The 15,232-nt window shown below is 40.0% G+C and overlaps 1 protein-coding gene across 11 annotated transcripts in view; it reads right to left on the bottom strand.

Moving 5' to 3' along the window:
- Positions 1 to 1,533: 1,533 nt before the first annotated feature.
- LOC120945771 (pre-B-cell leukemia transcription factor 1) overlaps positions 1,534 to 15,232 on the bottom strand; it is a 184,359-nt gene continuing 170,660 nt past the window's right edge. For 5 of the 11 annotated variants that reach the window (XM_040360161.1, XM_040360154.1, XM_040360157.1 and 2 more), the window contains 4 exons: positions 14,554 to 14,666; positions 12,530 to 12,583; positions 10,909 to 10,998; positions 1,534 to 3,799 (listed from right to left, as the gene is read on the bottom strand). In XM_040360161.1, the coding sequence (XP_040216095.1) occupies positions 3,707 to 3,799; positions 10,909 to 10,998; positions 12,530 to 12,583; positions 14,554 to 14,666 (350 nt within the window). In that variant the 3' untranslated portion in view covers positions 1,534 to 3,706. The remainder of the gene's footprint in view (positions 3,800 to 10,908; positions 10,999 to 12,529; positions 12,584 to 14,553; positions 14,667 to 15,232) is intronic. The other 6 variants (XM_040360156.1, XM_040360162.1, XM_040360159.1 and 3 more) reach the window with 3 other exon arrangements.

Raw genomic sequence — 15,232 nt, 5'->3', positions numbered from 1 at the left:
GCTATGTACCTTTTTTTTCTAGATGTAAATGGTTGCCACACACAAACTCTCTACGACAAAGAATCAAATTTAATAGGAATTGTAAACCACAGGTCCTGCATTCTAGCAACATTTTCTGAGGTTTCAATTTATTTTGACACTGGCAAAAGTCATGGTTAAATGTAACATTGTTCAATAGTTTCATTGATTGCTTGTTTGCAATTGCTTTTACTTTGATTTGTCAAAGTTTGATGTGCATGGCCACCTTTAGAGACATTGTGGCAAGATTACATTAGGTGGAGTGTTAGGTTTAGACAGTGGTAAGACGTTAATATTTGTAGATCTGGGGCATACAAAAAGACGTTGTCAATCTCAGCAACGCATTATATTCAGGTGATCCGATTAGAGATCCAAGCAGGCTTTCATAGAATTTTGTTTTTCTTTGGGAAGATAGACCGGACAACCTCAAATTGTACACTATCCATGTCATTCCATAATGTATAATGATTTGTACAAATTTGAATTTAGAAAGTAGAAAAAAAAATTAAGGTAAAACAGGACTGGGTGTTATGGGCATAATACATTGAAGAAAGCAAACCAATGGTAGCCATTGTTATTGACACAAGCAGTATGTAAGATTGCTATTTTAATACCATTTCCCCCCCAAAAAATAAAAATTCTTGAAATTAGGTCTTGGGGCTCCAAAAGCTTGACGATGCGATTTTTTTTAACAATAGTGTTTACACATTTACATTTTCACTGCTTATGGCAACATCAAATGCATTTCTTTAATGTTTCATACATTTTACCAGTCCATTGTATTTAGATTTCTGCAGACTGCCAATCTTTATAGAATGCTTCAAAGCCCAATTAATTAAATATAGTCATGGTGCTTTAAATACAAAAATTCTGCAGTCTGATTTCTTTTTTATACAGATTACATAATCTAAGTACCTGTTGCACTGATGAGGTGCGGGATTCGCAGCGATTCCTGTGTTATTTCCCACACCGCATCACAACCGACGTCGTTCATGTGAACCGTTGCAGGTGTCAATGTTAACTTAACGACACCCCAAAAATGGTTCCCAAAATGCAGTGCGATTGGTAGAATCAGATTGCATGGGTGTTCACACCCATGCGATATGATTCCAGTGCGGCAAAAAAAAAAAATGCCCCTTTTTCGTGTGGGTGCAGTGCAATTTGAGCCATAAAAAATGGTCTTAAATCACACTGCAATTATTTGAATGCAGTGCAAATTCTGTCCAAATCACTTGCGGTTCCCTGCACTGCACTAGTGTGAACCTAGGTTTAGCCCTGATTGAGCAAGGGGTGTTTAGAGACAGGCAGTCCTTTCAGCAACTTCCTGTCTGGCCAGGCCATAGACTTTCAACAGGTGCTTTAAAACCATAAAAAAAAAAAAAAAAAAGCAAGACTTTGCAGAATTCTAATATTTTAGCACCCAAAGTTTACCTATCTTTTGTAGATTTAGGTTTTAATATACAAGTAGCTTTTGATACGTTTATTCAAAGTGCTTTGAAACAAATACGAGCTGAAAACAGGAAAAAAAGGAATTTATTTCTGGTTCTCAGAAAAGTTATTAAATGTACATTTTATGATGTACCTATTGTTTAACTATTCCAGCTTTTTTCCAACATTTTTCATACTTTTTTGTTTTTTTTATTTTTTTTAACTTTAGTGTACAAAAAGTGGGTTTATATTGCAGAGTCTTTGTGACTGCTAAATTAACCCCATTTCTGCTAGAGGGAAAATACAGCATATATATTACCAATCCCCCCAGCTGTAAAGGGGTCATTGGGAAAATACCCATACCCTTTCCTCATGTAACCACTTCAAATTTGCCCACAACCCTGTGCCCGCCCACATTTCCCACACTTTAGAAAAAAAGAAAAAGAAAAAAAAAAAAGTAAAAAAAGAAATGAAAAAACTAAAAAGGTGCCCAACTACATTTATCTAGCATTGCATTATAACTCACAAACGCGCGGTGTTAAAAAGAATAAAATAAATCACATGTAGGTAGTTTTGTTTTTTTTCTTTCGTGTTAAAACTAAGCAAGAAATATGAAAGACATAAAATAGAAATCAGCAACCTATTTCCATGCTAAACGGGTGTGATCTCTGCAACAGGACAATTTTTTTCATATTTTTTTTTATCTCCTTTTAGTAATAAACATTATTAAACCCAGGACAATTTTTGGCTGTTTCATGTCTTTTTTTTTTATCTTGTGTCTTTTTGTTTTCTTCAGAATATACAAGAACATCCAGCATCAAATGTTTATCTCAAATATAACAATCGACGATACACAAGTTATGTGAAACCGCGGTGAATGTTAATAAAGCTGAGCACTTCCCTCTGTGTCCGTCTTTCCTCTGTGCGAGCACATGCGGATTTTTGGTATCAAACGTTGATTTGGGACACCGCATGTGGGTGTCTTTGGAGATCTGTCAGACGGTGAGATTATTCAATGACATAGTGATGTCCGATAAATGCAACAACACTGTATGGTGCCATTTCTTCAACTAAGTCTGAACTCATGAGATGAAAAAAAAAAAAAATCTAAAAAAAGTGGAGTTGCAGGTGGCTAATCTTAGTGGAGCTGGAGTTGTCATGAAGAACTGTGATCTGGACGGAAACCGAACTGATCTGGAAATAGAGCAAGCTTTTCTTGCAGAGATACTTGATGCTAAAGGGGAAAAGGCATGTGTAGAGTTATGAAGCAGCATGGTGACATTCCAGAACATGGTGTGGAGTAAACGTAAAGGCCTGATACAACACCGGTGGTTTACTTTGAGCCATGTTAGAGAAGTCTTCGGAAAAATGTAGCAGTCCAATTGTGTAGGCAGTTACAGTGGACGGAGTTGTGACTTGGTGGCAAGGACTATAGAAATCTGTACTGATGTCTTAGCTATGCTGAGCTTCTTGTAGGACAAACCAATGTCTGGCAAACACAACCATCCATACCCAAAGTAGAAATCGGGTCTGCAGATACAAGGAAATTTCACCAGCAGTAGATCCAGGAACCGTCAGGCCTGGTAAAGTTTCAGTCTCTTTCAAGCATTCCCTCATGATGGTCTACTTGCAGAGGAGCGAACGGGGTTCCTTCAGCAGAAAAGACACCAGGCAAATGTAAATGGATATTGTGTAGAAAATCAGAGGTCAATGGTATAGCAATATCCATGGCTCAGTCCCATGATTCAGAGGGGAGAATGACTGCAGTAGGAAGCAAAGTTAGACTAAGATGTTCACAAGATGCATTTTTGGCCCTTAGCTACATCTTAATTGTATATGAGGGGTGCAGTAATAAGCCAAATGAAAATCAAAACAGCACAGTCTTTATAAATATCACATTTTTAGACATACTAGCTCTTAAATATGGCTGTTTCTGTACACAGCTACAGCCATATTTAAAATTAAACTGTATTTAGTATTTATTGATATGTATTGGTAGCCATCTGCTACTCACATGAAACTATTCCTAGAATGTGTAAAATCAATTATGGGTGTGGGCTATATAAAAGTGAATCACTGACATAAATCTAGTCATGAAAGGAGGAGTGATGGTGATTAAAAAAAATGGAGGGGTGGGGAGCTGCCAATGGGTATGTCAAAAGAGGTCATTGTGTTTGCTGCATTCCCACAGTGGCCATCTGGAGTGAGAGGGAAGGGATGGAATCTGGCTTTCAAAAGTGAAAATTCAGGAGCCGGCTGCTCAGTTGGAGGTATCAGAGTGGACACTGCCAGGTCCTTCCGTAGGGGAAGTCACAGACGAAGGAGTGGCTGCATCCTGCCACCCTCCGTTAGCCTGCAAAATGAAACAAAAAATAGTTTAGTCTTGCAACAAAACAGTAAGGCAAGCAAATTTGATTATACAATAGAAGTGCTTTACTTAGATTTTCAGAGAAAATTGTAAAGTGCTTTGTCCATACAGTTTAATACCAGACATTTCCCTCACTTCTAATGTATTCACTGGGACCAGAAGCCAAGAGAATTCTCCTCAAAAGAAATGGACAATAAAAACTTGACAGAGGTCTTGACTCTTTCACAGTTATCATGAAAATGCTATTTTTTAATAATGAAATTCTGATGGAAGTTCTAACCCTTTCGCACTTTATCTAAAACAAAAACAAACATTTGGCTGGAGCCTTATTTTTACCAAATATTATACCAAGAATGCACTAGCAAACTGACAACAGAACAAGGTACCAGAAAGGTTGCTGTTGGCTAGCGAACGCACCTATGGGCTGTTTAGCATCACAGTTCCAATTGAAAATATACAGTATTCTTAACACTTGGTCCCCAGGATTTTAAGGGGTCAGTGTAATATTAGGTAATATTGTGTTAAGAGTGTTTAGTTAGTTGTAACAAAAAATAAAAAGGGAGGTGGTTTCCTGAGCACCCTTACGAAACAAACACTCTTTGTAATTGTAAAAAAAGATCCACTTCTCTTATCCGTGCGAGCAAGACAGGAGCGGCTAGATGCATTAAGGAAGGTTGGCTCCCAGGTGGAGATACTGTTGACAATTAATACATTTGGCAAAAGGAGCTAAGGAGTGGAATGCGCCCCGATACATTTTTACATATTTCTGACGGAGAGTGGAGATGGCATACAGTGGCCGGCGCACAAATTGGCCATGTACAGGAGGGGCAAGTCATGAGATTTGGGCAGACCTTTCATAAAAATTTAGTCATATACATTCAAACACAGCGTTCATCAAAATGCACAAGTTCAGATGCAAATGGCAATGTTTGAGAAGAAAATGAGACAACAAACTATGCTTCAAATAGATGGATTATGCTGGGTTTAAAGGAACACAACATAAAGCAGGTCAAACACAGCCTCTTAATGGCCATCTACATTACCCCACTGAGGTCGAAAAGATTCTGTAGAAAACACCTGTCTACATGAACCCTAAGACCCGGTTCACACTGGGGCGACTCGTCAGGCGACACAACCGCTTGACAAGTTGCGTCCCATTGTAGTCAATAGAACCGTTCTAATAGGAGCGACGCAAGTCGCTCCGACTTAGAAAAAGGTTCTTGTACAACTTCGGGGGTGACTCGGGGCGATTTGCATTGACTTCTATACAGAAGTCATTTTGCAAGTCGCCTTAGAAGTAGTCTTCAGGTCGCCTGGCCGAGTCGCCCCTGAAGTCGTGCCGCCCCAGTGTGAACCGGCTCTAACTTTGGTCACAAAAAAAAAAAATAAGAAAACGAAAGATAAAGTACTTCGCAATGAAGGAAGCAGGTACCTAGCCTGTCATACTGATCCTGGATTTGCTACCTAGTACGACAATGACCTGGAACAACAATTGCAGCCCTTGTGACTGCACATTTAAAAAACGGTCAGCACCCCCATTTCTATCCTGTCCTATCACATGCTCACAACAGGGAGTTCGTATAACACAGATATTTCAGCCAGTAGATCTGGTAGGAATAATCACCAACTGAAAAAGTCTTAATTTATAATACATTATGCAGGAGAGGAGTGAGTCTTCCTGAATGCAAAGAGAGGGGTAAGACTACAATAATTGGTTACAGAGCTGTGAACCTTGAATGGAAGATTCTGTTGCCGAATCTATGAGAGAAAAATGAAAGTAGGGGGCGAGTCAACCCACTGGCATCTACCTATGTTACCACGTCCTTTTTTCCCCCCGAGATGACCATCTAATAAACCATTGATTTCAAGAGTGCTTTTTTCCCCATAAAGGAAAATGTATAGGGGACTTTTTCATCTTTTTATATTATGACCATGATTTCTTTTAAATTCTTTTTTTGTTCAGGTAAATACGAAGTATTGCATCAATTATTATTTAGCTTGTTTCTTTTTCTTGTTTTTGCTTATCCTCCTTTACCAAAAAAAAGCCTGTTGTTTTAGGCTATGTTTACACTAGCCTGTGCTCTGAAAAGTGATTCACGCCACTCTCAGACTTTCAGGAGGCAAAGGCCTATTTTGTTTTCTCTACAGCTTTTAATGAAGCTAATGTGCCGCAAGTGTGGGACAAAAGTTTGGCTTGATTTGAATGGACATGTTTTTACAGGTAGTGCTCTCTGTCAATTCAGCACCGTTAATTTGGCAGAGTGTGAAAAGCCTTCTCTGGGTGTATTTTACACTTTTGGTAGGTCGCTAGGGGAATGTAAACTTGCCTTTCTACTGCCCCTTTGGCCACCCATGCAAGAGAGGCCTTACAAAGCTCAATAACTCAAGCCAAAACTTGCATAGCTAATTGATGTCAATTACTGTAATCTGAATTGGATACCCCAAGTCAATCAATGTATCCGCAACGCACTGTATTACATCAGGTGTCTGAGAAAGGTCAAGAATCTGTTTTCTCAGTACCACCGGAAAGTCTTGGTTCAATCTCTCGTCAACTCCCGAATTGACTAACAACATTGTGTATTTGGGTATGCCTCTAAAGTGGCTTAGGAAAATCCAGCTCGTCCAGAACCAGGCCGCTAGACTAATCTCCGGCCTAAATAGGCGGGAGCATATTACCCCTACCCTGCGATCACTGCACTGGCTCACTGTGGTAGATCGCATTGAGTTTAAGGCTCTTTGTCTTGCCTATCGCGCTTATCATGGGACGGGCCCGCAATATCTGAATTCTTTGATAACGCTATATGCTCCAGCACGAGCACTTAGATCACTAACAGCTGGTCTTGTCACTTGCCCATCTGCCCGTTTGCTTACCTTTGGGGGCAGACGCTTTTCTGTGAGGGCAGCGGCTCTATGGAATAGTCTCCCTGTTTCCATTCGGTCTCTCCCCTCTATTATGTCCTTTCGTAAAAGGCTAAAAACTTGTTTTTTTCAGGAAAAGCAGGCAGAGTCATGTTAGTTCTCCCTTTTGTTCCCTGGTGATCTGTTTTTTATTTTTTTGCTCTCCTTTTTTCTTTTCCTTCTATTTCTTTCCCTACCTGACTTGATTTATCCATTTACAGTTATGTCTTCTGCGCTTAGACACTGCCCTGACGGGTCAGTATTTGGCGCATTATAAATCTATTAAATCAATCAATCAATCAAGGTGACTCATTCCTTGACTAGCTCTATCTGAGGTTTCGATCACATAGGAGAAACCCAAAAGGAGATTACGCCCATAAATAGGATATAGTGTGAAAATGCTAATATTTTAGATTTAACAAAATAGGGTTAAAGTCTATGGGAATGCATCTACTACCAAACAACCCAAACGGTATCAATAAAAAAAAAATGAGTTTGTCATTTTAGGCTGGTGAAACACTAAGACCATTAGTGTTTTTCTTCAACCATAAAAGATGCAATAAAAACACTTTGCATTTGCAACCAAACATTATGTGTTGGATCTTATAGACTAAAAAAAAAAGAACCTCTAGAATTTATAAAATTATGAATGTAACCGACTTCACCAAAAATCGTCTGTTTTCCATGTCTCACCTTTTCTCTCTCTCATTGCTAAAATGTTCTAGTTTGCTCTTTAATTCTTTTGCAGCTGTATGAAAAGGTGAGGCCTCTTAATGCTGCACATTTCTTGATTCAAGGACACAAACTGAATTTCTGGATCCACCTCTGTGCAGAACCTGGCAACCTCTTATTTCCCAGCCTATCATTTAGTGGCGGCCACTCTCTATAATCACAGTGGCCTGGCCTTGTCCCCTCCTCTCTTGCGTCCCATCTCTCTCACAACTGTAATTGCCATGTCACAGGATCATCCGTTTCTTTCCCTTTAGCGTCTCTTTAATGCACACAAATGACACTTCATGCTATGTGGGGTCATTGTGAACAAACAAAGAGCAAACTAGGGATGCAAGGGATGGAGTGACTAGTCAAAAGCATTGAAAGTTATTATAGGTCATTTATAATTTTAGAAAAAATTGCAGATTCCATGGTTTTCAGGGTCTGCTTCTCATAACAGCATCTGAATTAGGTATTGAAAGGAACATGCCAGAACAGAAATATGTGAGCTGCCATTGCTGACTTGATCTTGAATTTGCATGCTCCACAGCTGATCAGTAGATTTGTTTCTGATAATCTTCTGAGCACCAAGAAGGTAGCCCTACCAAGGGGTAGCACTACAAGCCAATCAGGTCCTATGGTATCATTTAGTGCGGTTACTCCAACACTTAAAACTTGCCAGGTCTACTTGGACGAAGGTGAGAGCAGAGGGATGGCCTCTAAAGAAGTTGGTCGCTGCCTTAGCTATGCCATCTGCATGGATCACAAAACTAGATTAAGGGTAGGTTCACCTTTACAGAAAAATCTGTAGGTGAACTTACACGGGACCCAACCACGCTCCCCCCCCCCAGTCCCACTGACCTGCATGGCGGCGATCGCCCGTTCTGAGCCTCAGTATTTGAAATCCATCAGGAGGCATGTTTAGGAGCATTCTAATTGGTCAGCGCCATCACATGGGCGGCGCGGATCAATCAGAAGCCGCACAGCCCGTCCTCTCATCGGGGAAGAGAAAAAAAGCTAAGAGGATTTCTAAGCGCCGAAGCCGTGAGGCAGCTATAACAGGCAGGTCATGTACAATTCGAATCTCATCCGGTTCAGCAGGAACCAGCTGAGATTTGAACCATTAATGGGCAGGCTGAATGTACCAAGTTGATCAACTTGGGTACAACCAGCCTGCCAGATCCCTTTACGATTATCAATAGTGGCTGCTATCACCACTAGCAATAAATTACTGTCTTCTCCGTGCAGGGACAGCTACCCCCACCAGGAGCAGACAATGGCTTGGCAGGAGGGATTCCCCTGTCAACACTGCCTGTGTTGATGGGGGAATCGTGTAAATTTCTTTGCTGCAACCTGTGGTTGCAGGAATGAAATTCGCACCATGTATGGCCGGCCTTAATAATCCACATCCATTAGTGTTCCACATGATAGCAGTAGACAAAGGAAAAAGTGGGTGAACTCTAGTAGTCAGATGTCTTGTATCTAACTTTCTATTTATCTTGCTCATGAGGCAAGACAGGATTAGCTGATGCACTATTAATGAGAAGCTCGCCTAGCATACAGATTGATCAGTTTGCCCCATGTGCTGCCAACTTTAGTCTACCATAATTATTTTTAAATTATGGAAGAAAACTATTAGTCAAGCTTAATCCCAAATTTATAAAACATAAAACAGATATATTTCAAACAAAGAACAACTTTTCATATATCAGAGCTTACCAGGTGTCTATACTATATATGGTTATTTTTTCAGGCTGTACATTTTCATAAAGTACAGAAAAATTACTGTTGATCCCGCTAAAAATCCAGTGTGCTTGTTTCTGTGCTTTCTGTGCACTGAATTCAACGCTTACTCGTTCCGTTACTTATAACCTGCGAATAACATACCTCCACCTATGTTAAGGTGATTTAGGGACAGTATTTGTAGTAAAAATGCTACCCAGTACAATCAGTGAGCATGGTTACCCAAGGACAGGAAATTTGTCACTGGTAGGATCACCAGTTGGAAATAAAGGGCAAAAAAACTAAAGCATCGCCCACATCTCTGGACTGGTACTGCAACATATGACATGTCTGTTCTTGGGCTTAGATACACTTGATTACACAAAACTTGTAAGGGTACAGTATGAATTCTGATGGTATAGGACATGCACCATGATGTGCAGCAGCCACTCAGATATTAAATCTCCTCAGTCTACCTTCATTTAGATGCTGAACGAATATATTAGACTGGCTGGTATAGAACATCCATATTCTTTTTATAATTAAAGGTGGTTTCAGCAATCACACCCATGCATGACGAGATTTTAGCTGGACTTTAAAATGTCTGTGCACGCTCATTAACACATGCAAATATCAATGAAAGGTAAATGAACGCTAATTGCATTTCAAAAGCAAAAAGCTGAGAAACTCATTTTCTAAAGCATTTTTTTTGTAATGATGGTAGTCATTTTATGAAACCTTAGATGTAAATCAGCAACAATCTCAATCAACGTTTAATTAACACGATGTAGAAAATTGCTCATTGAGCAGGCTGCCTCCCAAACTCTAATGGAAAGCGATTTCTGTTACTTTGTACATTTGTCCATGTGCATCACATGTATCGTATATTAAACACAGTTATTCTTTATCTAATGCAAGAGGGAAAATAATAAAATAATGGTCTACCTATGTAAACATGCGGCTCCCCCCTCCCGCGGCATTGTGTGCATCTTGTGTTATTTCTGTGTTTATGTCAGATCTCCCCCTCCTCCCTCCCTCTGTCACGGCCTTTGGATGGTGGATGGCTGATCTGAGAAATGTATTTGGATTGCTGTCCCAAATCTGCAGCCGCTCTCTCTGTGTCTGTCTTATTGATTTCACTCCATACGACACGGCTTGTCGCTATGAATTTACATGTCATTCCCAGCCGCGAGCACTGCCAGGAATATTTGCTCCTTTCTGTCGCCCTCCAACAAACACACAAATATTTCTATATATGTGCGGATGCAGAGCTGCGACATAGATGTGTTGTAGAATAGGTTACGGAAAATAACATAAATCGTCAGTGCTCGATATATAAAAGGATGCAAGGAAAATACAAATTCATAGTAAATCTGACATTGGGCCAAGCAAGTGTTGCTACTGTAATTAGTCTATTGATATGCATGGTGATAACAGAGTGACGTTTAATGGGTTAACCCAGATGGATTCCATGTTTTCACTGCTGTGGCCATTCTGTGTGTCACCTGTTTGGCTGTTTCCCTCAGCTGACTGTAAGTGGCCGCAGGTGGCACAAGGAAGCTGATTGTCAGTGACAGGCTGGGCTCCAGCTGCCTGCATAGCGCATCATTTGTGGGTAGAGTGCTGGCCGCTGGCATCACCGGCACAAAGAAAAATAGGTGGCCATGAAAGGGAGAGGAGTGTGTGCAATGTGGCAGTCAAGGCCCCGTGGACCTGAAATAATTGGGAAAAACAGAAAGGAAACAAGAGGTTTCTTTGCTTACACTGATGCCCTGCGGACTGTACATCTGATTTGCTGTCAGAGTCTCACTGTATCCGCCTGTCTGACTGATAACATGGCGAAGGGTATCCACCTGGAAGACAGACAGTAATAATGGTGAGGACAGTGTTCTTTGATAAGGGTTGAGATTGGGAGTCACAATACATTCAGACATACAAGGACAAAGGGTAACGGCAGTAGGGGAGACCAAAACACTCAAATCCAAAATACGACAAACAGAATGGATGGTGATAAAACTCTTCACATCACAGTAAAAGAAAACAATATAAGGAATGTTTTGAGGCATAAATTGATGAAGGAGAAAGCATTAATGGGAAGTAAAGTGACTGTAAAATATAAAAATCACTGCATTTATAGCCTAGAAATGGCAAGGTAAAACCCAAATAATGAAAAATCATGTAGATCAAGCATATGGGAACATGGAGGAGAAAAGAATAAAAATCATGAATTGCAGTAATGGAATAGGCAAATAAAGTTAACCTTCAGCAGCCTACAGCAGCCACCACTTTGACAGAAATCACCATTATTATTCATAGCAGTTCAGCCAACACTGAATATTTAAGGAACACTAAACAGAGCATTAGTCAAAATTCCTATTACTTTCTGTTAAGTGTTCAATATAATTGCTGATGAACAATGCCCAGCTTTTCCCCATGAGATTCAATGAGCCCAACTGATCTAGGTTTTATAGAACTCCGCTAAAGTGCAATATAAAGCATATAGGAACAGATCCTACTAGTGTTACCTGTTACTTCAACAGGCAGTGAATGACCTGGGTTTAGACGCATAGAAAAATAACCTTGTTTGCCCCAAAGGCTAGATAATGCTGATGTGAAACAATAATTTAGTAAATTCCTTTAAAGTATTGTCTGTTACATTGAAGCCGAACTCCCTGCAGATATAAAATCAGAAATGAAAGCAGCCTGTATTAATATATCCTGAAATGCCTGCTCACACTTAGTTGTTCTTGTGCGTTAAATTAAGTCACACGATACCGCACATGTGGTAAGGCAGCCAATTGATGTTTCATGGGTTGCTAATGCACTATAATGACCCAAGAAACATGCATTTGCTGCAATTTTCTCAATGCAATAGTGCGATGTAACACGTGTGCATGTAAGTTGTGCTGCCTAAGGTCCCTTTCACATGGGGCGAATCCGCTGAACGAACTCCGCTAGCTCAGTGGAGGATCGCTCTGCTGAGCAGGTGGATGACAGGTCCGCTCACTGTGCAGGGATGGAGCCGTCAGAGATCGGATGAAAACAGAGGTTTTCATCCGATCCGTTGGACAGTCGGCGAACGCATTGCCATCCGTCTGTTTTAAACGGATCTTGTTGGATTGGGTGCCAGGCAGGTGTCAGTGCACACATCTTCCCCGACATCAGCCTGCCCATAGAAGTCAACGGGTGGCCCGCTCGGATTCACCTGGAAAACGGACAGGCGGATGCGAGCGAGCCGAGCCATCGCCTAAAATGAATGGCAACACAACATGCCAACACACACACACAATGTGTGTTAACTTTAGCTACCTCAACGCATTGCAAAGTGTGGTTTGGCTGTAAACGTATTTTTTTTTTTTTTTTTAATGCAAAAAGTTTAGGTACCTGAATTTGACTTGGTGTCAAGCCCCTTGCAGTCCCTGTACTGCAGAATTCAGGCTGCAAGAGGGAGAAGTAACAAAAGGAGGAAATCAGTTGAGCTGAAGTGCAAGAAGCATTCCAATAGGAGGAGAGAGCAAAGTGACAGAGAGATGAGCTCATCAGTCTACTGTTTCTCCTTTTACTGTGAAGACAAATGGTGGGGGGAGTGGAGGAGACCTGCAAGGTCATTAAACCAGCAGATTTAACAACACATAATTGATTCCCCCATGCACACACTTAATGTGGATGGGGAAAATCACTCTCGCTGAGCTATTGTATTCGGACAGCGGGGAGACTTCCCTGCTGCCAGAATACACTGATCAGCACTGCTGGATCTGGATAGCAGCGCTGATCATGAGAAAATTTGCCAACAGGCTGTGGTTGTACAGAATTCAATCAAAAAATGTACTTCTTTACAACCAGCCTGTCTACAAATGGATCACAATTTGGCCAGTCCCTGCTGAACCGGTGGAATTTCAATCCATCTATGGCTGGCTTAAGTGTTACTGAACTACATTAGTGAAAAATCAGGTCTCTTCCCCTGTGTGATGTGGCAGAGCTGTGTAAATCTCAGAACTGGTTGAAAGAAATACTAAAGCTTTGGCAGGTAAAAGGTCACTAACTATATGCTGAATGAATATATATATATATATATATATATATATATATATATATATATATATATATATATATATATATATATAATTTTTTTTTTAGTATTTAACCTTTTGCCTAGAGTTCAGCTTTAATAAAGTCTAGACACCTGACCTCCTTTAACATTGGATATTTATTACGACTATTATTTATCCATGTCTCTGCATTCTTTATTTGTTCCCTACTAATGTTATTAAATGTCTTCACAGAAGCAAATGGTAATCACAAGAAACTAAAGTATGGCCCTTCAAAGGACAAATACAATCAAAATTTCAGTAGATTTTATATAATTTATGAACTTGCTTATTCTGTGAACTCTGTAGATGATTGTTTACCAAAATGTTTTCTATGCAGTAAAAGAAAAATACAATTTTCAAAGAGCATGGAAGGCATGTATCATTCAAAGAAGAAATACAATGAATAGAAAAGGGAGAAAAGAAAATAATATTTTTTTTATGGCGCACACAGACTTAATAAGTTTAACTATACATCAATTGCAGAGGCCGGAAGAAAAGGTTAAAAGCACATATGTGTCCTCGTAGAGGCACTAGGTGGTGTCTTAACAATGTGACATAAAAAACATGTTCTTTTTATGCTTTAGAAAGGGTGCAGAGATTAGTGTACTATGATGGCAACTTACCAATAAAAAAAAAAAAAAAAAAAAAAAAGAAAGTACGGTATATATTTTGCTACTACACAGCAGACGTTGCTCTGAGCGTAGGAAAAGGGGCAAAACACTAACATTACAGTGAGCTCATTGATTTTTCCCCAAATACACTCACTGCATTGGTTACATTTGTGGTTGTGATCTCTCTCCTTTTTTAAACCATAAAAGGTTGTGATCTCTTTTACAAAGAATGGCAACAATGTTAACAAATATGAAATAAGCTCTGCAACCAAGTCAAGAAAGCAAAATCCCCTTTTTGTAAATGTGAGTACATTATTAATGGTTGCCCTTTCCACAAATGACCCACAAACTTTCAGCAACTGACTATGTTCCCAACAACTGATCCATTTTGGCCCGTGCAGCCAAGATGATCCGTTTATAATGACACACCACCACCTTCACTGTGCGTATGAGAAAGCAGTTTATAGTAATATCAGAAGTTCCCCTTGGAGTGGACAAATAGTAGACAATTCAGGAGCCAGTCAGTGAAATCCAAGACCAGTGAAGAGAAAGGGAAAACCCCTAACAGTCAGCCAACCATTTTTTCAATTTGTGTGAAAATGTTCCAAGACCTTCCAATAATATAAACATATCTCCCACCATACTCCTCTCACGAGCATCTGACCAATGCCTTTTTCCAATTGGCAAATCATTGGACGATCCCTACCTGTGACTGTACGTTGGCTCCAACCTGGGCACCTTGGTAAGAATCTCCATTGAGAGACTGCACGCTCATGAACAAATCTCCAGAGTTTGACATGTTAAAAGAACTGGAGGAACCTGGAAAGGAAAGAGTGAGGCACCTGAATCATAGAAAGAAGGAAGTTCAAACCCCCGGAGAGAAGAGGTTTGACATGCACAGTTTGGGGTGAAACAGGAAGGTGGAAGGAGGTTACGAGAAACAAGTTAGTATAAAAGGTAAGTAAAAGAAAAACAGAATGAGGAAAGGTTACATAAGCATAACATGGGAGGAGAGAGCAACAGGTGAATGTAGACCATATTTAGTACAAGGAGGATTAGTTATTCTCCGACTGAATGCTCTAGGCTATGTTAGGTATGAAGGATTTGTTCACTGAATTTGCATCAAAATGGAAGAAGTCATTTTATTTCCGCACCAGAACTGGAGTCACCCACACGGCCATTTGTTAATTAGTCAGTTACTGGAGACCTTGAACTCAAACTCTGTAAGGTCACCATAGAGGACACTACTGTTATCAATTTAAAAATCATACACTTAAATGATTTTAACTCTAAAAGTAAGAGTTAAACTCTTATAATTAAAAAAACATCATGTTTTAAAAGATTGGCACAAAAGAGGTTTTCAATGGATCATTTGGTTTTGCCAA

This window comes from Rana temporaria, chromosome 7, assembly GCF_905171775.1.
Source record: "Rana temporaria chromosome 7, aRanTem1.1, whole genome shotgun sequence".
In the NCBI taxonomy this organism is placed as follows: Eukaryota; Metazoa; Chordata; class Amphibia; order Anura; family Ranidae; genus Rana; species Rana temporaria.
The sequence above is the reverse complement of the archived record's forward strand: the minus strand, read 5'-3'. Positions and strand labels throughout refer to the sequence as shown.